The 25,007-nt window shown below is 55.0% G+C and overlaps 1 protein-coding gene across 1 annotated transcript in view; it reads right to left on the reverse strand.

Moving 5' to 3' along the window:
- Window positions 1-1,813: 1,813 nt before the first annotated feature.
- LOC114807843 (dual specificity testis-specific protein kinase 1-like) overlaps window positions 1,814-25,007 on the reverse strand; it is a 32,128-nt gene continuing 8,934 nt past the window's right edge. Inside the window, exons 2-9 of the mRNA XM_029054539.2 lie at window positions 19,613-19,892; window positions 11,911-12,032; window positions 10,340-10,388; window positions 8,652-8,801; window positions 4,787-4,960; window positions 3,775-3,858; window positions 2,771-2,857; window positions 1,814-2,271 (exon numbers count right to left, since the gene is read on the reverse strand). Of these exons, the coding sequence (XP_028910372.1) occupies window positions 2,170-2,271; window positions 2,771-2,857; window positions 3,775-3,858; window positions 4,787-4,960; window positions 8,652-8,801; window positions 10,340-10,388; window positions 11,911-12,032; window positions 19,613-19,798 (954 nt within the window). The 5' untranslated portion in view covers window positions 19,799-19,892 and the 3' untranslated portion in view covers window positions 1,814-2,169. The remainder of the gene's footprint in view (window positions 2,272-2,770; window positions 2,858-3,774; window positions 3,859-4,786; window positions 4,961-8,651; window positions 8,802-10,339; window positions 10,389-11,910; window positions 12,033-19,612; window positions 19,893-25,007) is intronic.

The raw sequence follows: 25,007 nt of genomic DNA on the forward strand, positions 1-25,007 counted from the left end.
CCTCACGCCAGACCACCACTCAGGGTGGCGTAGTGGATAGATCCCGGGCCTGAGAGTCGGAAGGCCATGGGTTCCAATCCCAGCTCTTCCACTTGTCTGCTGTGTGGCCTTGGGCAAGTCGCTTCACTTCTCTGGGCCTCAGTTACTTCATCTGGAAAATGGGGGTGAAGACCGTGAGCCCTACTTGGGACCGGGACTGCGTCCAACCCAAATAGCTTGTATCCACCCCAGTGCTTAGTACAGTGCCTGGCAGGGGTAAGCGTTTAACAAAAACCACAATTATTATTATTACTATTACCACTCCCCCCACCCTCAAAGCCTTATTAAAGTGACATCTCCTGTGAGCCCGTTGTGGGCAGGGATTGTCTCTCTTTGTTGCTGAATCGTACTTCCCAAGTGCTCAGTACACAATAAGCGCTCAATAAATACGATCGATTGAATGAATAAATCTCCCCCAAGAGGCCTTCCCGGATGAAACCTTCTTTTCGCTGGTTCCCTCTCCCTTTTTCATTATCTACTCATTTGGATCTGTGACCTTTATGCATTTAACATCCGTCCCAACCTATTCCCCACAGCACTTATCTACATATCTTTAAATCATATCTTATAAATTATTTATATCAATGGCCGTCTCCCCCTCCGGACTGTCAGCTCGCTGTAGGCAGGGAATATGTCCGCCATCTCTGTTGTATTGGATCTCTCCAGGGCTTAGTACGGCGCTCTGCACATAGTAAGCACTCACCAATACCACTGATCGATCGATCGATGATCTTGTCTCAGTGCCAATCCTAACCTCTCAGGCTAAGGGCCGATTAACTGCCCAGCTCGATTAGCTTGGATCAATCACAACGATTAGAACAGGGCTTTTACACACAGTAAGCGCTTAACAACTACCATTAAAATAAAAAAAGGGAGGCCCGCCAATTGGCAGGTCTGACTAATAATAATAATTGCGGTTTTTGTTAAGAGCTTTCTAAGCATTGGGATAAATACAGGCTAATCAGTTTGGGCACAGTCTGTGTCCCACGTGGGGCTGATCCCCATTTTACAGATGAGGGAACCGAGGCACAGAGAAGTCAAATGTCTTGCCCTAGGTCGCACAGCAGACAAGTGATAGAGCCAGATCTAGAACCCAGGACCTGCCGACACCCAGGCCAGTGCTCTATCCACTAGGCCACCCTGCTTCTCTTGGGTGAAGACTTTGTGTCTGTCCTCACCTCATTCGCTTATCGGCCTGTCCGTCCGTTGGTCCCGTAGCCGGCCCCGGGCTCCTTCGTGTTCTGGTTTCTGCTTCTTGGGTCTTCTCAGCTGTTTCCCACTGGGCACAAGTAGCCAGGGTGTGTTCCTAAGGGCCATTCCTCCAAGTGCGATGGTCACCCATCACCAGCCCACCTACCCACATGCCCGCCAGCCAGTCAGCCCACCTGCCCACCCTAAACCAGGGAAGAGCATATCTTGGCACCCTGAACCTCGCACTGGGCCTGGTCTTCTCTATTCTCTCTCCCCCTTCCGAGCCTTATCCAAGGCCCATCTCCCCCAAGAAACCTTCCCTGATTAAGTCCGCCTCTCCTCTTCTCCCACTCCCTTCTCCGTCGCCCTGACTCGCTCCCTTCATTCGTCCCCCCTCCCAGCCCCTCACTACTTAGGTTCCTCTCCGTCATTTATTTCTTTCTATTAATGTCTATCTCCCCCTCTAGACCAGAAGCTCGGGGTGGGCAGGGAATGTCTCTCTTCATTGTTACATCGTCCTCTCCCTAGCACTTAGAACAGTGCTCTGCACACAGTCCTGAATAAATATGAACGAATAAATGACTATCCACAAGTCAATTTTTTTACTTAATTAAAAAAAAAAAAGAACAAGGGGTGGTGGGGGAGAAAGCACACAAAATGGTCCCACGTTTTGAGTTATTTCTGTTAGAAAATCTGCTAGAAAAAATACCCTTCTAAATGCCACTTTTTCACCACCATCTTCCGTCAGAGAAGCGAGAGCTGAGGAGGCCGTTAGTGACAAACAGCGCAGGCTGCCGTGGCCCTCACGGCCGCCAACGCTCCCTAGCCCAATGTCCAGCTGCTCTGGCCAGCTACGGTCCAGCCCGGGTCCCTGTCAGGGTGGGGAGCGAGGCGGGGGGGGCGGGGGGCGCGGCAGACAGGCAGGGACAAGATCGGAGATTATCCGGAAAGTTGACCGGCTGCCCGGGACTCCAGGCTCTCCACGGCTTCTTCCAGTTCCTCTAACAGCTCCGGGAAGGAGGGTCGCTTCAGAGCTTCCAACTGCGAGACGGAGTTCCAATGAGATTGAACCCTGGCCCCCCTCCCGCCCGGCTCCCAGCCTCCATCCTCCTCCCCGAGATCCACGTGCTCTCGTCTCCCGGTTCTCCTCCTCTCTGACCGGTCTTTCTCAGTCTTTTTCACGGGCTTCTCCTCTGTCTCCCACCCCCTGAGTGCGGGGGTCCCTCAAGCTTCAGTTCTGGGTCCCCTTCTCTTCTCCCTCTCCCTTGGAGAACTCATTCGCTCCGGTGGCTTCGACTACCACCTCTACACGGACGACACCCATATCTACATCTCCAGCCCGGATCTCTCTCCTTCTCTGCAGTCTCGTATTTCCTCCTGCCTTCAGAACATCTCTGTGTGGATGATCCGCCGCCGACTCAAACTTAACGTCGCCCAAAACCGAACTCCTCACCTTCTCCCCCCAAATCTGTTCCCTCCCCTACCCCCGCCCAATCCCCGCCCGCTCCGCACCCGGGAGAGGAGGGGAGGGAGGATTTACCGAGCAGCAGATGGCAGCCAGCTGGACGATATGCTGGGGACACTCGCTGATCATGCTCTGGAACGCGGTGATGTCCAGCCCGTAATCCTGAGGGAAAACGAGGCCCGGTTTCGGTGAGGGGCCATCAATCATAATAATTAATAATCATAATTACGGCATTTGTTAAGCGCTTACTCGGTGCCAAGCACTGTTCCAAGCGCTGGAATAGATACGAGGCAACCAGGTTGTCCCACTTGGGGCTCACCGCTTTAATCCCCATTTTACAGGCGAGGTGACTGAGGCACAGAGAAGTGAAGTGGCCTGCCCAAGGTCCCGCAGCGGACAAGTGGCGGAGCCGGGATTAGAACCCACGTCCTCTGTCTCCCAAGCCTGTGCTTTTAACACTAAGCCACGCTGCTTCTACGCCACAAGGCTGTAAGTCGCCGAAGGCAGGGAGCGTGTCTACTAACGGTCAGTCGATCGAATTTATTGAGCACTTCCTACGTACACTGTACTAAGCGCTTGGGAGAATACAATATAACAATAAACAGATGCATTCCCCGCCCACAACGAGCTTACGGTCTAGAGGGCTAATACCGTTGGACTCTCCCAATCGCTCAGCCCAGTGCTCGGCACATAGTAAACTCCGCGAGGGAGGGGATGAAGCCTGATAACTCTAAAGGACTTTCCGAAGTGCTCAGCATATGGCTCTGTACAGAGTAGCCTGTAAGCTCCCTGAGGGCGAGGATGGCGTCTACTAATTCTATTGTATTCTCCCAAGCGCTTAGTACAGAGCTCGGCACGTAGTAGACTGTAAGCTCCTTAAGTGTCTACTAACTGTATTGGACTCTACAAGAGCTTAATAGCGCTGCGTACGGTAGATTATAAACTTCTTGAAGGCAGGGAACAGACTGTGAACGCCATGTAGGTCAGGGACCATGTCCAACCTGATTATCTTGTATTTTGAGCCCAGCAGGGGTTTGGAGACAGGGCAGAGACCCCCACAGTCCCCCTGCGGCTGTCACCTGGGTCCGGGGCAGGACCTCGGGGTCGGCGGGAATCCGTCCCAGGATCTCACAGAGGACGATGCCGAAGGAGAAAACGTCGACCTGTGCAGGGCAGAGAGAGTCAGCCGTGAGGGGAGGCTGACGCGCCCGGGCTGGAGCCTTGAGGGGAGGGCGGTCCTGGGGGCTGGGATTTGGGAGACTCCGACAGGGAAAACCTTCTCCCCTTCTGCCTCTTCCTCTGTCTCCCTCAGCTGGTCCCCCTTTCTCCTCTGCCTCCCTCAGTCTGTCCTGTTCCTCTGTTTCCCTCAGCCCGACTCCCTCCCTTGCCCTCCTCCTCTGTCTCCCTCGGCCTAACCCTCTCCCCTGTCTCCCTCGGCCTGACCCTCTCTTCTGCTGCCCCTCCCTTCTGTCTTCCTCAAACCAGCCCCCTCTTCTGTCTCCCTCAGCCGACCCCTCTCCCGTCTCCCTCAGCCAGCCCCTCTGGGCTGTCTCCCTCGGCCCGACCCTCTTCTGTCTTCCTCAGCCAGCCCCTCTCCCCTGTCTCCCACAGCCTGACACTCCGTCTCCCTCAGTTGGCGCCTCTCTTCTGTCTCCCTCAGTCCACCTCTGTCCTCTGTCTCCCTCAGCTGACCCCTCTCTTCCCTCTCCCTCAGTCCACCCCACTCCTCTGCCGCCCTCAGCCGAGCCTTCTCCCTCCTCTTTCCCGTCTCTCCTAGACCGCAGATGTGGCCCGCGTTCCCCAGGTCTTCCAAGTCTCTAGAGGGTATCCCACCCCCCACCCAGCCCCCCACTGGCCCAGCCCCCACCCTGGAGTTTCTGGGGGGCAGGGGTTCAGGTCAGCCAGGATTTTTTTATAATTTAATACTAAATCGACCTTAAACCTGCTCAGCGTGAGCTGGGCCCTGGACCAGGGCAGCGAGGGAGGGAGTCGGGCCCCCCCGGCCCTAATTTTGCCCTCCCCGTGTATCGTCTCGGCCTCCTCAACCCAGCGGGGCGGTCCCCAAGGGGTCCCCGCGGGTCCGGGCTGCACCTTGCAGTCGTAGGGCTCCCCGCGCAGCATCTCCGGGGCCATCCAGAAGGCCGAGCCCACCAGGGACAGCTTCCTCTCGGGGTCCCGGGCCGGGAGCTCGGCCACCTCGCGGGCCAGCCCGAAATCCGTCACCACAGCTTCTCGGCCACGTGCCGTGAGGCGGATCAGGCAGTTCTGAAACAGACGGAGCCATCCGTCCATCCATCCGTCCACTCACCCACCCTTAATAATGATAATAATAATAGTAACAATTATGGTACTTGTTAAGTGCTTACTAAGTGCCCAGCACTGTTCTAAACGCTGGGGTAGATACAAGTTAATCAGGTTGGACTCAGTCCCTGGACCACATTCATTCATTTGTTCATTCAATTGTCTTTATTAAACGCTTACTGTGTGCATAGCACTGTACTAAGCACTTGGGAAAGTACGATACAATAATAAAGATTGACAGTCCCTGCCCACAGCGAACTCACAGTCTGGAGGGGCAGAGGAGACAGACACCAATACAAACAGACATCAAGACAAATACATAAAATGACAGACATATACATAAGTGATGTTGGACTGGAATGGGGGGAAGAGCAAAAGGAGCAACTCAGGGTGAAAGAGAAGGGAGTGGGAGATGGAGGAAAAGTGGGGCTTAGTCCCTATTTTACAGATGAGGTAACTGAGGTACAGAGAAGTTAAGTGACTTGACCAAGGTCACGCAGTCGACGTGGCGGAGCAGGGATTAGAACTCAGGTCCTTCTGACTCCATCCACCTACCCATCCACTTACTCGCCCACCCACCCATCCATCCACGGCATTTACTGAGAGCTTTCTGTGTCGCAGAGCACTGGCCTAAACGCATGGGAGAAGAGGCACAAAATTTGCCCACAAGGAGCTTTGAGACTAGAGTGGGGGCAGACAGTGAAATCAACTATAAATAAGGGAAAGAGTAGAGTGTAAGGATATGAGTGGAGGGGGCTGGGGGAAGGATCAAAAGGCTTAAGGGGTTCACAGAGTAGGTGCGGAGGGGAGGGAGGATAGCGGAAATAAAGGGTTTAGTCTGGGAAGGCCTCTTAGAGGAGATGGGGTTTTAGGGGGATTTTGAAGGTGGGGAGAGCGGGGGTCTGTCGGATAATCACTCCCCTTGCCTTCAAAGCCTTATTGAAGGCACATCTCTTCCAAGAGGCCTTCCCAGACTAAGCTTCCCTCCCTTTTCCTCTTCTCCCTCTCCCTTCTGCTTTGCCCTGACTTGCTCCCTTTGTTCTTCCCCCTTCCCAGCGCCAAAGTATTTATGTCCATATCTGTCATTTATTTATTCCTATTCATGTCCGTCTCCCCCTCTAGACTGTCAGCTCGTTGTGGGCAGGGAATGTGTCTGTTTATTGTTGTATTGTCCTCTCCCTTGTGCTCAGTACAGTGCTCTGCACACAGTAAGCGCTCAATAAATACGATTGAATGAATGAACAGAGGGGGAGGGAGTTCCAAGCCCGAGGAAGGACACAGGCAAGAGGATGTGGGAGAGAGAGACAAGAGTGAGGTACAGTTTAGGCCCGAGGCTGGGGCTTTCCACAGCCGCCAGGAGCCCGCCTGGTCGGCCGGCTTTCTGCCTGGCTGCCGGCCAAGCCCTGGGCTTTGGGTTCCTCCTAATGGCGGCCACGCCGGCCCGGCGTTCCCGAGGGTCCTCGGCCAGGACCCCGGGGGACGCAGCACTGACCCAGTTCTCCCGGGGTGCCCAGGCCCGGGGAAACCAGGGCCGTCCAGTTTCTGCCGAGGGCACACGGCTGCCGGGACGGGGCCCCAAGCCAGCCCCGGGCCGGTCCAAAACCAGGGCCCCGGCCAGGCCTGGGTCAGAGGTCACACCGCTGTCCGCCGGCACCGCCTCCCTCTTGCTGCTGGGGACGGGACGGCTCCGGGCCGGGCCTACCCCGGCTCGGGGTGGCCGTCTCTGGGGACCGAGCTCGCGCCCGCCCTTCGGAAGTGGCTCCTCGGACGGGCAGGGTCGGGAGGAAACTGGTTCCACTTGCCCCAGAAGTCCCTCATTTCCACGCCCACAGGAAACCCTCCCCCTGCCCTTTCTCCTCTCGAGACCCGTCACCATTTCTTGGAAGATGCTGGCTCTCATAGGGGAGTGACTTTGCCTGCGGGACTTCACCCCTGACGATCGCTGTGGCATCTGTTAAGCGCTTACTACGTGCCGAGCACTGTACTAAGCACTGGGGTCGACACAAGATCATCGGGTCCCACCTGGGGCTCACGGTCTAAGTAGGAGGAAGAGCAGGGATTGAATCCCCATTTTGCGGATGAGGGAACCGAGGTACAGAGAAGTTGAGTAATGATTATGGCATGGAAGTGCTTACTATGTGCCAAGCACTGTAATGATGATCGTAGTATTTGCTAAACGCATACTACGTGCCAGGCACTGAACTAAACCCTGAGCCGAGCAAATCGGGTTGGACACAGTCCCTGTCTCAAGTGGGGCTCACGGTTTCAAATCCCATTTTACAGATGAGGTCACTGAGGCCCAGAGAAGTGAAGTGGCTTGCCTGAGGTCACGCAGCAGACAGGCGGCAGAGCCGGAATTAGAACCCGTGACCTTCTGACTCCCAGGCCCGGGTTCTAGCCACTACGTCTTGCTGCTGTCTTTAGGGGCCATCGCCCTTATCATATATTTTTGTTGCGTCTTTCCTTAAGTGCCTGTCTCCAACCCCCTGCCCTCTCCTTGTAATCAAGGGACTGTGATCCCTTGATGAACCAGGAAACACACCTAGAGCTCACCTGTATATTTCTTTCCCAGTGTTCAGCTCAGAGCTTTGCCCATATTACCCGCCGTTTAGTTCAGTGCCTGACCCATAATAGGTACTTAACATATACCGCGATTATTATTATTCCTAAGGGAAGAAGTGTGGCCTAGTGAAAAGCTCACAAACCCAGAAAGTCCTGGCTCTGCCTCTTGTCTGTTGTGTAACCTTGGACAAGTCACGTAATTTCACCGTGCTCTATTTCCTCATCTCTGAAAGGGAGATTTAATACTCGTTTCCCTCCTACTTGGATTCTGAGCCCCATTTGGAACCTGTATCAACTCCAGTGTCCAGGCCCCGGGAGGGGAGGGCCGGACGTGGACGTTGTGAAGCAGTGTGGTTTAGTGGCTAGAAGCCGGGCCCGGGAGTCAAAAGGTCACGCGTCCTAATCCCGGCTCCGCCACCTATCTGCTGAGCCATCTTGGGCAAGTCCCTTCCCTTCTCTGTGCCTCGGTTCCCTCATCTATAAAATGGGGATTCAGATTGTGAGCCCTCTGTGGGACAGGGACCGTGTCCGACCCCATTCGCTTGTTCCCACCCCAGCGCTTTGTACAGTGCCTGGCACATATTAAGCGCTTAACAAATACCACAATTATTATTAGTAGTACAGTGTTGGGCACACAGTAAGCGCTTAACAAATACCAATGTTATTATTATTAGTAGTACAGTTCTGGGCACACAGTAAGCGCTTAACAAATATCATAATCGTTATTATTTATATTTCTCACCCGGATCTTAGAGCAGAGCTTGGCACCTGGTTAGCTCTTAAATACCATCATCGTTATTATTATTATTATTACTACTGGGAAAGAGAGATAGAGAAAACAGGCCCAGGCCCGGCAAACGTTAGAGGACGACAACGGGCGGCCTTTTAGCGTGACCAGCGTGGCCGAGACTGCGGGTCTCGCATCGGCCTCTTCGGTGATGTCACTTAGGTGGCTTGGCCTTCATACACGGCCCCGTCCCATCCCGTTCCGGAAGGAGCCGGAAAGAGGGGGGAAGCAGCTTTCCTCCGGCTCCACGATCGGGATCGGGGCCGGGGAGGAAGCGGGGTCCCTCTGGAGGCACCCCGGGCCTACCTTGGAGTTGAGGTCCCGGTGGTAGATGTTCTTAGAATGCAGGTAGACCATGCCCCTGGCGATGTCACAGGCCAGGCTCAGCTTCTCCTTCCAGGTCAGAGAGACCTCCCTGCAGGCCAACAGCTCCTCCAGACAGCCGCCGTCGACGTACTGCGGACACCGATCGGGTGGGAAGACCGTGCCCGCCCCGAGATGGATTCGGGGCCGGCCCGAGAGGGCAGCTGACCCAGCCCCCTTGCCGTCTCATCGGGGTCCCCTCTTGCCCCCCACCCTCCACAGCGACAGCCTTGGCTTGCTCTTTGTCTTACGGTACTTGTCCAGCGCTCACTATGTGCCGGGCACTGTAATAACAATAACTGGGGTATTTGTTACGTTCATACTGTGTGCCGGGGGAAGATGCAAGCCACATAGTAAGGGCTTAACAAATATCGTCATCATTATTATTATTAATCAGGTTGGACACAGTCCCTGTCCCGCGTGGAGCTCACAGTCTTCAACCCCTTTTACAGATGAGGGAACCGAGGCGCGGAGAAGTGAAGGGACCGGCCCGAGGTCACACGGCAGATAAGTGGCGGAGCCGGGATTAGAAGCCGGGTCCTCGTGAAGTCCAGGCCCGGGCTCTGTCCACTGGGCCACTTCATTTTTCTTCAATTCCAACGGGCTGGAGGCGGGGGCACAGAGGACATGACCCTTGGAGGTGTTGACCGGCCCCCTGGTTTCAGGGACCTCAAAGTGTTGCGGGCAGGAAGACTGAGGCGCATCCATCAATCAACAGAATTTACGGGGCGCTGACTCTGTGCAGAACACTGTACTAAGCACTCCTCCTGTTTGGATTGTGAGTCCAATGGGGAAAAGGGATCGTGTCCAACCTGATTATCTTATATCTATCCCAGCACTTGGTGCTTGGCACACAGTAAGCATTAATAAATACCAAAATTATGGTTAATTATTATGGGGAGTATTCAGTACAGTGGCCGTCGGGGAGCTTACAGTCTTCGAAGGGGAAACAAGCGCCGTCGGAAGTGAGTGGGAGATTGTTCTTAAAGAAGCAGTGCAGGCTTTCTATTGTCCTCTCCCAAGCCCTCAGTACTCTGCACACAGTAAGTGCTCAATAAATACGACTGATTGATTAGAAAAAAGCACCGGGCCTGTCCCACCAAATGGCCCGCAGTCTAAATAAGGGGGAAAACAGGTAGCTGATCCCCATTTTACAGAGGGGGAAACTGAGGCACCAAGCAGTTAAGTGACTAGCCCAAGGTGTCCCAGCGAGCAAGTGGTGGAGCCGGATTTAGAACCCAGATCTCCCAGACCTGTGCTCCTTCCGCTAGTCACGCCGTAGCCCCGTAGCGCTTAGCACGTAGTAGGCGCTTACTGAATATCAGCATGGCTTAGTGGACAGAGCCCGGGCCCGGGAATCAGAAGGACCTGGGTCCTAATCCCGGCTCCACCACTTGGGCGAGTCACTTCACTTCTCTGGGCCTCAGTTCCCTCATCTGTAAAATGGGGAGTAAGACTGTGAGCCCCATGTGGGACAGGGACTGAGTCCAACCTGCTTAGTTTGCAACACCCCCAGTGCTTGGCACACAGTAAACGCTTAACGAGTGCTATTATCATCACTATTATCATCGTCTTCATCATTATGAAGGCGGGGAGGAAGGCCAGGAGGGGAAATGCTTCTCGGGCCTCACCTCCAGGATGGGGTAGAGCTTTTCCCCTTGTACACAGATGCCCAGGTACCTGGAAGAGAGAGACACAGGAGACCCTCAGCTCTCTCCGGCCCCACGGTTCTCCCCGGGCTTCAGGCCTGGGGGCTTGTAGCCGAAGGAGCTGGCCAGAGGCGAGCTCACCGGGGGATCAAATAGTCCACCATCAGCAACCGGGCAGTGCTTCTCCAGCAAGGGAGAAGCAAACACATCCGAGCCCGCCAAGGCCACCGGGAACAGGACAAGGCCCCGCAGTGGGGTTCGAAGCCCGAACCGGTGAGCGGGGAATCATCAGGATCACTGATGGACCTCTAAAGCAGTGGACCAGCCAAGGCAGAGGAGAGACCCTGCCTTCTGCAACCTCACGTCCTAAAGGGGGAGGCCGCAAGGTAAGCAGAATTGACAGGGAGCTGGGAGGGAGGAGAGGAGGAGGGGACAGAAGAGGAAGGAGGAAAAGAGGAGAGGGAGGGAGAGATAGAGAGAGGAGAGGAGGAGAAGGGGGGAGAAAAAAGGGAGAGGGAGGGAGAGGTAGAGAGGAGAAGAGGAGGGAGAGAGGGAGGGAAGAAAAGAGAGAAGGAGGGAGAGATAGAGAAGAGAAAAGGAGAGGGAAGGAAGAGATAGATAGGGACAGATAGAGGAGAGGAGAAGGAGGAAGAAAGAGAGGAGGGGGGAGAGAGAAGAGGAGAAAAGGGAGAGAGAAAGAAAGAAAAGAGAGGAGAGAGAAGGGTGATGGAGGAAAGAGGGGAGAAAGGGAGAAAAGGGGAGAGGAAGAAAGGGAGGGAAGGGGGAGAGAAGAGGAAGAAAAGGGAGAGAGAGAGAAAGAGGAGAGAAGAATGATGGAGGAGAGTGGGGAGAAAGGGGGAAAAGAGGGAGAAAGAAAAAGAGAGAGGAGAAAGATGAGAGGAGAGAGGAGAGGAGAAGGGAAAAAGGAAGAGAGGGAGAAGGAAGAGGAGAAAAAGGGAGAGAGGGAGGAGAAGGAGAAAAAAGGGAGAGAGGAAAGAGGGAGAGGGAAACAGAGTCTCAAGAAAATAAATACTGATGGGAAGTATGACTGGGAAGGAGTGGAGAAGAGTTGGGGAAGCCTTCCTGGAGAAGGGGTCTTCTTAGGAGGGCTTTTAAGGAGGAAAGGGATATGACTTAGCCAAGCCGAGGTGGGGAGGGGATCCCAGGGCAGGAGGATAGTGTGAGCCCTTGGGCAGACCTGCTAGGTTGCGGGAGGCCTGCTGAAGGGATCGCCTGGGAGGAGAAAGGAGTCTGAGCCCGGCGGGTGAGGGGGGAAGACCCTCCGGCCCTACTTCCGGCTCTGCTCTCCGGGGGCTTCCAAAAGGAACGACATGCCGCTAGGGAGAAGCACAGGGGGCAGGGGCCCAGGGCAGGTGGGGAGGAGAATTTCTAGGAACACGGAGAGAGATATCCCTCATGGGGAATTGGGCTTGCCTTGTGGATACTTGGGCGCTCCCCCCCCGCAGTTGCGGCGGCTGTTTCCGGCTGCCCCCCAGGGGTCTCGGGCCTTGCCTCCCCCTCTGCCCCCGAACCCCGACTCCTCGGAGCCCCACCTGACGACGTTGGGGTGAGACAGCTTCTGTAACAGGGTGATCTCTCGCACGATGACCTCTTGATCCACGTCGTTCTTGTAGATCTTGACCACCATCACTTTGCGAGTCGTACTGTGGGTCACCTAGGACCAAGGGAGGGGGAGGGAAAGACCGTTACTTGCGGTAGTTCTCGAGCCCCCACCGTGTGCCAGGCACTGAGGGGAGACAGTTACTTACGGTAGTTTTCAAGCACCTACCGTGTGCTAAGCACCGAGAGACAGTTACTCACTTCTCTGCTGTGTGACCCTGGGCAGGTCACTTCACTTCTCTGGGTCTCAGGGACCTCATCTGTAAAACGGGGATTAGGACTGTGAGCCCCCCGCGTGGGGCAGGGACCGTGTCCAACCCGATTTGTTTGGATCCACCCCGGCGGTTAGTATGGTGCCCGATACATAGTAAGCGCTTAATAAATACCACAATCACCATTATTACGATAGTTTTCAAGCACCCATTGTGTTCCAAGAAACGAGAGCAGCCAGCTACACATGACAGTTCTTAAGTGTCCACCGGACGCCAAGCACTTGACAGGATCATCAGAGCAGACCCAGTTACCGGCTCGTGTCGCTCTCAACCCCATTGGACAGATGAGGAAACTGAGTCTCAGAAGGGTTAAGTGACTTGTCCAGGGTCTCGCAGCAGGCCAGGGCAGAGGTGGGATTAGAACTCGGGACTCTTGAATCCTGGTCCGAAGCTCCACCCACTAGACAATGCTGATGCTTCATACCTTCACCCACGGGGACAAGAAACGTCCTACCCGATTTCGAGGGGCTTTGCTCCTTGAGGAACTCGGAGGGGAACCGAGGGTCTCGGAACGGCCACGGTCTCTGTAAACTCGGGAACGGATCTGCCGACTCTGTTGGATCGTAGTCTCCCAAGAGCTCAGTACAGTGCTCTGCACAGAGTAAGGGCTCAATAAATACCACTGATGATGAGATGGACCCTCAGAGTTCAGTGTCTGAAGTAGGGGCAGGTCATCAAGTAATCGATACAATTTACTGAATGCTTTGCCGGGTGTGGAGCGTTTACTGAGCATTTGGGAATCTAATAGAGCATACAGTCTACTGCGTACAGAGCTCTGAACTAAATGCAGAAGCAGCGTAGTCTTGGGGGTAGAACATGAGCCTGAGAGTCATAGGACCTGGGTTCTAATCCTGGCTCCGCCACTTGTCAGCTGGATGACTTTAGTCAAGACACTTCACTTCTCTGTGCCTCAGTGACCTCATCTGTAAAATGGGGATTAAGACTGTGAGCCCCAGGTGGGACAACCTGATTACCTTGTATCTACCCCAGCGCTTAGAACAGTGACATAGTAAGCACTTAACAACTACCATCATTATTATTATTCTAATCCTGGCTCTGCCACTCGTCTGATGTAACCTTGGGCAGGTCACTTCACTTCTCTGGGCCTCAGTTACCTCATCTGGAAAATCAGGATTAAGGTCGTCAGTCCCACGTGGGACAGGGACTGAGCTCAACCTGATTCTCTTGTATCCACTCTTGTGCGTCATACAGAGCTTAGTACAAAACCATTAAAAAAATACTTGGCAGAATACAAAAGAGTTGGTAGACAGGACCCCTGCCCTTGGGGCGTTCACTTCATTCAGTCGTATTTATTGAGCACTTACTGTGTGCAGAGAACTGTACTAAGCGCTTGGGAGAGGACGATATAACAATAAACTGACACTTTCCCTGCCCACAGTGAGTTTACAGTCTAGAGAGCAAGACTAAATGCTTGGCAGAATGCAACAGTTGGTAGACAGGATCCCTGCCTTCAGGAAGCTTCCAGTCAACGGTGTGCAAAGCCCTGGGCTAAACGCTTGGCAGAACACACTAATAATAATGTTGGTATTTGTTAAGCGCTTACTAGGTGCAGAGCACTGTTCTAAGCGCTGGGGTAGATACAGGGTAATCAGGTTGTCCCACGTGAGGCTCACAGTCTTCATCCCCATTTTACGGATGAGGGAACTGAGGCCCAGAGAAGTGAAGTGACTTGCCCACAGTCACACAGCTGACAAGTAGACAGGATTCCTGCCCTCGGGAAGCTTCCGTCCTATCATTCCCTCACCGGCCTGTGTCAGAAGGAATGCAGCAATCCCCCACTGTCCTGGGGAGTCACCCCAGAATTCCCAGGCAAGTCCTGGCCCGGCCCCACCCCCTCCCATCCTCTCTTTTCTCCTCCTGCCCTGGTCAATCAATCAATAAATCGAGCCCCAACTGGGCGCAGAGCCCTGAACTAAGGGCTTGTTAGAGTACAGATCGACAGTTAGTGGTCAGGAAGTCGATCGTATTTACTGAGCGCTTACTCTGTGCAGAGCCCTGGACTAAGCTCTTGGGAGAGGACATAATCCCTGCCCACAACGAGCTGACAGTCTAGAGGGGGAGACGGGCATTAATAGAAAGAAATAAATGCCAGATATGGACCTAAATGGTGTGGGGCTGGGAGGGGGGAAGAGCAAAGGGAGCGAGTCAGGGGGACGTACAAGGGAGGGGGAGAAGAGAGGAGGGCTTAGTCAGGGAAGCTTCTTGGAGGAGATGGGCCTTCGATACGGCTTTGAAGGAGGGGAGAGGAACCGTCCGTCGGATAGGAAGAGGGAGGGCGATTCAGGCCGGAGGCAGGACGAGGGCGAGAGGTCAGCGGCGAGACAGAGGAATGGAGGCCCAGGGAGAAGGTCGGCATTAGAGGAGCGAAGCGGGCGGGCTGGGTTGGAGCAGGAGAGCAGTGTGGTGAGGTAGGAGGGGGCGAGGTGATCGACTGCTTCAAAGGGAGTTGGTAGACCTGTTCCCTGCCCACAACGGGTTTACAGTCTAGGGGTCGGCCTGTCAGCCTCCCCTGACCACCCCCTTCACGGGCTTCTCTTGAGAAATGGCCAGGTGGGGGAAAGGAAGGGGTCAGATCCAAGTGGGAGGGCGACGGAGAAAGAGAGAGTAGCAGAAAAGAGGGCTTAGCCAAACAAGGCCTCCCTCTCTCCCTCCCTCATTTCAGCCGCCAGGCTTTAGGCTAGAGGGTCGAGTCGCCTTGATTCGGGAACCCGATTTGCCTGTATCCGCCCCAGCGCTTAGTACGGTGCCCGGCGCAGAGTGAGCGCTTAGCAGATACCACAGTTATTAATATTACCATTAGCTCCGGGATGGAGGACCGAGGGAAGACCCAGGGGGGTTAGCGGCCCCCGCCCTGGCTTCCCGTGCCTTTCCGGTCGGGGTCCCGGGCTTTTCTCATTGACATTCCAGAGACAAGTCCTGGAATACACCGAGTCCCAGAAGTTTTCTGGAAGACTCGGGGTGACTTGTTGCTCTGAGGACTACGCCCGAATTTCCAGGAAATCAAGGGCTTTTTTCACATGGAATGCTGCCAGCCTGGAACCCTCCCAGGAGGAAAATCTCACTGGTACGGCCCGGCCCGGTCCCGCCCTGCCCAGAGAGCTCCCAGCCTAGAACCCCCAAATCCGGCCCAGCCCAGTCCGCCCTGTTCAGTCCGGCCCCCGTCCACTTGCTGACCTCCCCGCCTCCTGTCTCTCCCCACCGCAGTCTATATTTCACTCCGCTGCCCGGATCATTTCTCTACAGACACGATCAGGACATGTTTCCTCACTTTTCAAGAACCTCCAGTGTTTACCCATCCACCTCTGCAACAACAGGAAGTCCTTACAGTCAGCTTAAAAGCAGTCAATTATCTCGCCCCCGCCTACCTCACCTCGCTGCTCTCCGACTCCAACCCAGCCCGCCCGCTTCGCTCCTCTTATGCCAACCTACTCAATGTCCCTCCATCTCGTCTGCCTCGGCGCCGACCTCTCGCCCACGTCCCGCCTCTGGCCTGGAATGCCATCCCTCTTCATATCTGACAATCACTCTCCCCCACCTCCAAAGCCTTACCGAAGGCTCATCTCCTCCCAGAGGCCTTCCCTGACCAAACCCTCCTTTTCTCTTCTCCGCTCCCTTCCGCGTTACTCTTGCACTTAGATTTTATTCACCCCTTCCTCAGCCCCACGGCACTTATTTCCATATTGGTAATGTGTTCATTTATATTAACGCCCGTCTCCCCCTCTAGACTGTAACTCTTGAGCATGGAACGTGTCTGTCAACTCTGCTTTATTGTAATAATAATAATTATGGTATTCGTTGAGAGCTTACTAGGTGCCAGACGCTGCACTAAGCGCCGGGGTGGATGCAAGCAAACCGGGTTGGACGCGGTCCCTGGCCCACGTGGGGTTCACAGTCTCGATCCCCGTGTTCCCGACGAGGTAACTGAGGCCCAGAGAAGCGAAGTGACTCGTCCGAGGTCCGAGTGGCGGAGCGGGGATTAGGGTAAGCACTTACCGGGTACTATTATCATTATTTTTATTTAAATGGTATTCGTCAAGCGCTGGGATAGTTTCAAGGTAATGGGGTTTCCGGAACCACCTTCCCTTCTCTGGCCAGGAGAGGGGTCGGGATGGGGCGTCACTGAGGACCCCCCCCCCAAGTCCAAACCCAGCCGTGTCACGGGTCATGGAGGAGGAGCCCTCTCCCCTCTCACCATTCCCAGCCAAATATCCAGGTGGGGGCTGGCTTCCCCACCTCCACCTCCTTTCCAGCTCGGAGCCCAGGTTTCCTGGGACTCCCCCGATGGGAGGGGGCCGGCTCCGACGTGGCGGGGAACGCAAGCAGCGGCGGTTACCACGGAGACGGGGCTGCGGGCGAGGGGCAGAGTGAAAGCGGCTGGCATCCTGTGTGGGTGGGCGCGGGCGGATGGGAGAAAGCAAAGCTTGCCGGGAAAGGAGCGAGAGGGAGGGGCGGTGGGGGCGCACGCTGACAAAAGCACAGTCAGGCCCCCCACCACCCCCGCTGAGCCCCCAGCGCAAAGCTATCGCTCTCAGGCGTCCCCGTCCCACGTGGGGCTCACGGTCTTGGTCCCCCTTTTACAGATGAGGGAACTGAGGCGCACGGAAGTGAAATGACTTGCCCAAGGTCACCCGGCAGACAAGTGGATGAGAACCCAGGTCCTTCTGGCTCCCAGGCCCGGACTCTATCCACTAGGCCGCACTGCTTCTGTGGGTCACAGAGCCTGCTGGCTGAAAACTGAGGGTCTCAAATCTGGGGCCCGGGCAAAGGTTTCGGGGGGCCAGGTGGGCTCTTCTGCAGGGCTGACCAGAGCCGGCCCATCTCCTCCAAGAAGCCTTCCCAGACTAATCCTCGGCTTTCCTCATGTCCCACTCCCTTCTGCGACGCCCTGACTCGCTCCCTTTGCTCTTCCCCCTCTCCCAGGCCCACACCACTTATGTGTTTATTTGCCATTTATTTATTTCTACTCATGTCCGTCTCCTTCGCCTCTACGTTTGGTGTGGGCAGGGAATGTGCTGTATCGTACTTTCCCAAGCGCTTAGTACAGTGCTCTGCACACAGTAAGGGCTCAGTATAGTTGACTGAATGAATGGATAAATTAATGAACTGGGGTAAACTGGGGAGAAATCTGATCACGGGACCTTCGGAGAAGGAAAATACTGTTAACATCCCCCCCCCCCCCCCCCCGCCCCCGACACACACATGCTGAGAAGCAGCATGGTTTAGTGGAAAGAGGCCGGGCCTGAGAGTCAGAGGTCATGGGTTCTAATCCTGGCTCCGCCACTTGTCGGCTGAGTGACTTTGGGCAAGTCAGTTAAGTTCTCTGTGCCTCAGTTACCTCATCTGTAAAATAGGGGTTAAGACTGTGAGCCCCAGGTAATGGAATTTATTACCATAAATTCCTAGAGGAGCAGCACGGCCTAATGGCAAGAGCACGGGCTTGGGAGTCAGAGGTGGTGGGTTCTAATCCAGGTTTCGCCACTCGTCTGCTGTGTGACCCTGGGCAAGTCACTTAACCTCTCTGTGCCCGTTACTTCATCTGTAAAATGGGGACTGAGACTGTCAGTCCCTTGTGGGGCAACCTGATTACCTTGCATTTACCACAGCGCTTAAACAGTGCTCGGTATTAACAAATACCATCATTATTATTATTAAGCATATCTTGGAAAAGTACCACAGACCCAAACCTCACATTCCCTGCCCGGAGGGGCTTACCGTCTCACGGCGGGGGGACGCATAAAAATACGTACAGTTAGGAAGAACGACGATCAGATAGGGAATGGAAAGAGAATACCGGGATGGGATCTCGGATTAAATAATTAAACATGCAATTGAATAGACGGCTGCACATAAATGGCGCGTCAAGCAAGCATAAATACATCAGTGTCCGCGGCGGCTATTAGGTCGACGCGCGGTTTGGGGAATTAATCAAGGAGGGGTTCCCGGGGGAGGGTGCCGTTTTCTGAAAGTGGGGAGGGCTGGGGTCTGGTGAATCCGGAGTGGGGAAGAGATTTCTAGGTCAAGGAATGACACGAGCGGGGGGCAGTCAGAGACAGCTAGGCCAAATAAACAGTGGTATTTATTGAGGACCTCCTGTGTGCAGAGCACTGTGCTACGCAGAGTTGGTAGACACGATCCCAACCATTGAGCACTTTACAAATGCCATCATTATTATTATTATTATTATCACGAGGTTTCAGTCCGGCAAGGAGGCAGGCTCTATAATAAAGCACAGACTGTAAACCCGTTGTGCGATTGTCTCTCTTTATGGCTGAAGTGTACTTTCCGAGCGCTTAGTACAGTGCCCAGCACACAGTAAGCGCTCAGGAAATCCGACAGTGAATGAAAGCACAGGTAGGGAGAAGGAATCGGTTTAGAATGAAAATGCTGCATTTAAAGGGGAATGTGAAAGGACTGAAAGTCACTGAGGGACTCTTACGAACATCAGTCAATCGGTGGTATTTACTGAGTGCTTACTGTGTGCAGAGCATTGTACTAAGCGCTTGGGAGAGGCTAATAAAATAGAGTTGATTGGTATTTATTTCCGTTAATGTCAGTCTGTCCCTCTAGACTAATATCGTACTCTCCCAAGCGCTTGGCACGTGCTCTTAAACACTGTGAGCGCTCAATAAATAAGTGCTTAAAGGGGTCAGGGTCCAAATGCATTGGAGGAAGGAAGGGAAAGGAGGGGAAACGAAGAAGGGAACAGGCTGGATGAATCCGGGTGGCTTCCGGGAGGGGGGTTTTAATAGTTGGGAAGAAGGAGGAGAGACAGAGCTTGATGAGAGACAGTCATTCGCATATATTGAGCGCCTACTGTGTGCAGAGCACTCTACTGAGCGCTTGGGAGAGGACGATACAACAATATAACAGACTCATTCTGTGCTCTCAACGAGTTTACAGTCTAGAGGGGGAGACAGATATGAATAGAAATAAATAAATGACGGAGAGGGACGTGAATGGTGGGGGGCTGGGACGGGGGCTGAATAAAGGGAGCGAGTCCGGGCGACGCGGGAGGGAGTGGGAGAAAAGGAAAGGAGGGATAGGTCAGGGAAGGCCTCTGGGAGGAGATGGGCCTTCGGGAAGCCTATGCAGGTGGGGAGAGTCATTGTCTGTGGGCGAGGGGTCGGTGGCGAGATAAGGCGTTCATTGGATCGTCTCCATTGAGCGCTTACTCTGTGCCAAGCATTGTACGAAGTGCTTGGGTGAGGACAAGAGAATAATAAACAGGCTCCTTCCCTACCTACAAGGAGTTTAAGGTAAGAGGGAGATGAGGAGATGGGCCCGCTCAGCTCTCTCCCACTGGCCCCCGGGCACCGCCGGTGCCCCCCACGCGCCCCCGTACCTTGTACACCTTGGAGAAGAAGCCGCGGCCGATGAGCTCGGCCTCGAAGCTCTCCCAGAACTCCAGCTTGCGGACGGTGGCGCGGAGCCTCTGCCAGCGGTCCAGCTGGAGGCACGTGTCCGAGGACTCGTCCGAGAGCTGAGCCGGGCCGGGCCGCTCCGCGGGGAGCAGGTCAGTCTCGCACATCGTGCCCGGCGCGCCGCCCGGGGACCCGCGTTCGAATCCCGGCTGCGTGACCTCGGCCCGGTCACTTCGCTTCTCTGGGGCTCCGTCTCCTCATCTGGAAAAATGGGGATTCGTCGTCATCGTCGATGGCGTTTGTTGAGGGTTTACTGTTCATTCGGGCGTATTTATTGAGCCACCCGTCCGCTGTGTGACCTTGGGCGAGTCACTTCACTTCCCTGGGCCTCAGTTCCCTCATCCGTAAAATCTGAGAGTCCCATGTGCGACACTGACTGGCCAACCTGATTATCTTGTATCTACCCCAGGGCTTAATACAGACATTAATATAAATAAATGATGAAGACGGACCTTTTTTTTCCAGTGGTATTTGTTAAGCGCCTACCCTGCGCCTGCCTTCTGAGCGTTCAATCGTATTTACTGAGCACCTACTGGGTGCAAAGCCCTGAACTAAGCTTCGAAGGTGAGGAGAGTGATCGCCTGTTGTACAGGGAGGGAGAGGGAGTCCCGGGTCAGAGGGGGGATGTGGGAGAAGGGTCAGCGGTGAGAGAGATGCAAGGAAGCACCGTAGCTTAGTAGCAAAGCAGCGTGGCTTAGTGGAAAGAGCACCTGCTTGGGAGTCAGAGGACGTGGGTTCTAATCCCGCCTCCGCCACTCTTCTGCTCCGTGACCCTGGGCAAGTCACTTAACTCTGTGCCTCAGTTACCACGTCTTTAAAACGTGAGCCCCACGTGGGGCAACCGGATTATCTTGTATCTACCCCAGCGCTCAGAACAGTGCTCGGCACATAGTAAGCACTTAACAAACGCCATCGCTACTATTATTATCGGAGGAGCGGTGCGTGCGGGCTGGGTGGTAGTAGGAAATCGGCAAAGTAGGAGAAGAGACGGCAAGGTGATTTGAGGGCTCTAAAGCCGACGGTCAGGAGTTTCTGTTTGACGGGCAACCACCGGAGGTTCTCGAGGAGCGGGGAAACGTGGACCAGAACGGTTTTGTAGGAAAATGATCCGGGCGGCCGGGTGAAATACGGACTGGAGTGGGGAGAGCCAGGAGGCCTGGAGGTCAGCGAGGAAGCTGATACAGTGAGCAAGGCGGGAGAGGATGAGTGCTCGGCCCGGCGAGATAGCGGCGAGGATAGAGAGGAAAGGGTGGATTTTTCGCGACGTTGTGAAGGTGGCACCGTGACTTATTAAACACGTGGGTTGAAAGCGAGAAACGAATCGAGGATAAAGCCAAGATTACGGGCTTGCGAGACGGGGCGGAGAGTGATTCAATACCTGCTCTCCTGGAGAGCTTGTGGGGCCCCACGTGGGATAGAGACTGCGTTGTATCTACCCCAGTGCTTAGTACAATGCCCGGCACAGAGTGAGCGCTTGACCGATACCGTGGAAAAAAAAGCCAGCCTAGAGGTCGAGGACGATTGGGATGGAGTGGAGGGCACTGAATTTGGCAAGAAGGTGACTTTGTCCTCGGTGACTTTGGAGAGAGTGCTATCGGGAGGAAGAGAGGGGAGGAAACTTTTTGTCTCGGGTCAAGAAGAGAGTTGGAGGAGAAATAAGTCATTAAAGGAGTTTGCACAGGAGTGGGAGGAGGGGGACGGGGCCGTAGCCGAGAGGGCTGTGGGGCCCAGTTTCTAGAAGGATTTCTGGAATATCGTTCTGATGTGTGTCTCAAACATCAAGATTAGTTTTATGATTAAATCCCTTGAGTCTCTGGTGGCCAGGAAACAGTGCATTCTCTGCACCGGTTTTGTTCTCTCAACAAGTGGAAAGAGCCCGGGGCCTGGGAGTCAGAGGACCTTGGGTTCTAATCCCGGCTCCGCCACTTGCCTGCTGTGTGACCTTGGACAAGTCACTCCACTTCACTGGGCCTCAGTGCCCTCACCTGTAAAACGAGGATTCAATACTTGTTCTCCCTCCTATTTGGACTGTGACACCCAAGAGTGACCTGCTGGGCTTGTATCTACCCCAGGGCTCAGCACAGTGCTTGGCACGTACTAAACACTTAGACACCACGGTTATTACTGTTATTATTATTATCATCAAGACTTAAGCCGCCTCCCTCTCTGCCGCGATCACCCACGTTCTTTTCACAAAAGGCGTCTGACTTGGAGCAGCACGGAAGAGGCTTCCGGGTAGACTTCGCTCCCACCTGTACGGCCAAGCAGTCCATCAGTGGTATTTACTGAGCACTTACTATGTGCAGAGCACTACGCTAAGCGCTTGGGAGCGTACGACACAACAGAATTGGCAGACCCGTCCCATGCCCGTAACGAGCTTGCAGTCCGGGGTGGGGGGTGGGGGGGCAGATATTAATAGGCATAAATAAGTCATTTATAATACGTAAGTAAGGAAGGCAGTCCCACATAGCTCCCGAGGGAGGGAAGGAGGGAAAGTGGGGGGAGAAGGAAGCGCTGTTCGGCGCTTAGAACAGTGCTTGACACGTACTAAGCGCTTAACAAATACCGTCATTATTAAGGAGGGAGGCAGTTGGGAATCTCTGCTGGGAAAAGCCCTTTCAGATCCTCCCCTCCTTGTCGCCATTCCCACGCACCAATGCCATCCCATCCAGCCTCCGGTTCAATCCTCCCCTTTGTTCCCGCCGGCCCAGATTCCCGGGGGATCCACCCCAAGACGGCCCCCCGCCTCCCCGCCCCACACCCCCGCGATCGCCTCCCTGCCCTTGGGAGCCAAACTCTCTCACTGTGGTTCCTTGTCCCCGGTCGGTCGGATGGCCACCCACGGGCTGGGACGCATTTTCCCCCGGCTCGGACCTGGGTTCTAATCCCGGCTCCACCGCTTGTCTGTTGTGCGACCTTGGGCATGTCGCTTCCCGCAGCGAGAGGGAATCCGGTGTGCGCCGTAGCTGCGCTCTGAGATTCCGACACCCAGAAGATGGCGGGGATCGGAAGCAGCGCTCGGGCGAGGACAGTACGATCGATGCCTGTCTTCGCCGCACACTGCCAGCTCGTTGTGGGCAGGGAATGTGTCGGCTTATCGGTCTTTGGTACTCTCCCAAGCGCTTAGTAGAGTGCTCTGCACCAGGTAAGCGCTCCATCGATACGATCGAATGAACGAACGAAGCGGTGGTAGACACAATCCCTGCCCTCCAGGAGTTTACAGCGTGCAGAGCACTCTACTAAGCGCTTGGGAGAGGACAATACAGCAGAGTTGATAGACGAGATCCCTGCCCTCAAGGAAGTCCCGGTCTTTCCCCATAGAGGGGCACATCCGGGCAAGTTTGGGCTTTTAAGGTGCAGGGGGTTTGCGCCTTAAAAAGGCACCCTTGGGTTTGGGGAGAAGCAGCGTGGTGTAGCGGATTAAGCCGGCCTTGGAAGTCAGAAGGACCTGGGTTCTAATCCCGCTCCGCCACTTGCCTGCTGTGTGACCTTGGGCGAGTCGCTTCACTTCTCTGGGCCACAGTTACCTCATCTGGAAAACGGGGCTAAAGAGCGTGAGCCCCACGTGGGACAGGGACTGCGTCCTACCCGATTACCTTGCATCTACCCCCGCGCTTAGAACAGTGCTTGGCAGAGAGTAAGCGCTTGACAAAGACCACCCTTACGATCCCTCTCACGCACACAGACGCCGACGCACCCCCCGGGCTGAGGTCCCTGCCTGCGGCCCCTCAGCCCCACGTCAGACAGGGAAGCCCAGCGGCTCGACAACGACACCGAGACTTTCTCTTCTGCTTCAACCGCAACCACAGACTCAAATGGCAGAGGCGAGTGCGAACCCCGCTTGATCGGAAGCGGACGGCGGCGGGGAATGGTTTGGGGGAGGGGGAAAGCTTCCGGCGGAGGAGGGTCCCGGTCAGACCTTCCCGGGCACAGGAAGCGAATCTGTTCGAATGCCCCACGGACAAGGGAGCAGTTTGTTCTGTGCCTGTGGAGCCATAAATGGCCCTGGGGTTCAAGAGAAAGGAGTTGGGTGTCTAATAACGTCAGCTTTAGAGCGCTCGATCACCTCCCTCCCTCCTATCTTGCCCCTCTGGCTTCCTGGGGCAACCCAGCCCGCACGCGTCGCTCCTCTAATGCCATCCTACCTCGCCATACTTTCCTGTCGTCCGTCTCGCCGCCGACCCCTTGACGCAACCTGGAACTCCCTCCCTCTTCACAGCTCGTCCTGTAGACTGTCAGCTCGTCGTGGGCAGGGAGTGAGTCTGTCTGTGGTTGTACCGTCCTCTCCCAGACGCTCAGTACAGTGCTCGATACGTACGATGGATTGATGGGTCAACGTGAGAAGCAGCGTGGCCTGCGGGATAGAGCCGGGGCCCGGAAGTCGGAAGGACCTGGGTTCTAATCCCGGCTCCGCCACTTGCCTGCGGTGTGACCTTGGGCAAGTCGCTTCACTTCTCTGGACCTCAGTTCCCTCACCCGTGAAATGGGGATTAAGACTGTGAGCCCCAAGGGGAATAATAAGAATTAATAATAATTATGGTATCCCTGAAGCGCTTACTACGTGCCACTAAGAGCTGGGGTGGATACAAGCCAATCGGGTTGGACACGGTCCCTGTCCCACACGGGGATCACAATCTCAGCCCCCATTTTCCAGAGGAGGTAACTGAGGCCCAGCGAAGAGAAGTGGCTTGCCCAAGGCCACCCAGCAGACAGGTGCTGGAGCTGGGATTAGAACCCATGACCTTCTGACTCCCGGGCCTGTGCTCTATCCACTCCGCCACGGCCTGTGTCCAACCCGATTAGCTTGCATCCGCCCCAGCGCTTAGGAGAGTGCCTGGCACATAGTAAGCGCTTAACAAATACAATTTTTTAAAAAAGAGAGGCGGGTGGTGGGTTTTTTCCCTGCCTTTGACTGTGTTGACCTCTGAAATCGCTCGGCTTAGCCTCTTGACGACAACGGGACGGAGGATTTACAGCGGTCCGCTGGCAGCTCCGGGTTTTACCGACCGTATTTATAGCCCGGGCTTTGTCGTGGTTTATTCCCAGCTCTGGGTTTGACCCTCCACAATCCAGCGGAGCCTCTCCTGGGCCGACTACGGGTTGCCAACCGTCTCCAAAGTTCCCGCAACTCTACCAGCTGAGGCAGCCAACGCAGTACTTACCGGTAGCCAAATATTTGCCACGCTTAAGCTCCTTAATAGCAATTGTGGCCTTCGTTAAGCGCTTACTCTGTGCCGGGAACTGTACTGAGCGCTGGGGTGGACACGAGCAAATCGGGCTGGACAGGGTCCCCGTCCCACGTGAGGCTCACGGTCT

This window comes from Ornithorhynchus anatinus, chromosome X4 (assembly GCF_004115215.2).
Source record: "Ornithorhynchus anatinus isolate Pmale09 chromosome X4, mOrnAna1.pri.v4, whole genome shotgun sequence".
NCBI lineage: Eukaryota > Metazoa > Chordata > Mammalia > Monotremata > Ornithorhynchidae > Ornithorhynchus > Ornithorhynchus anatinus.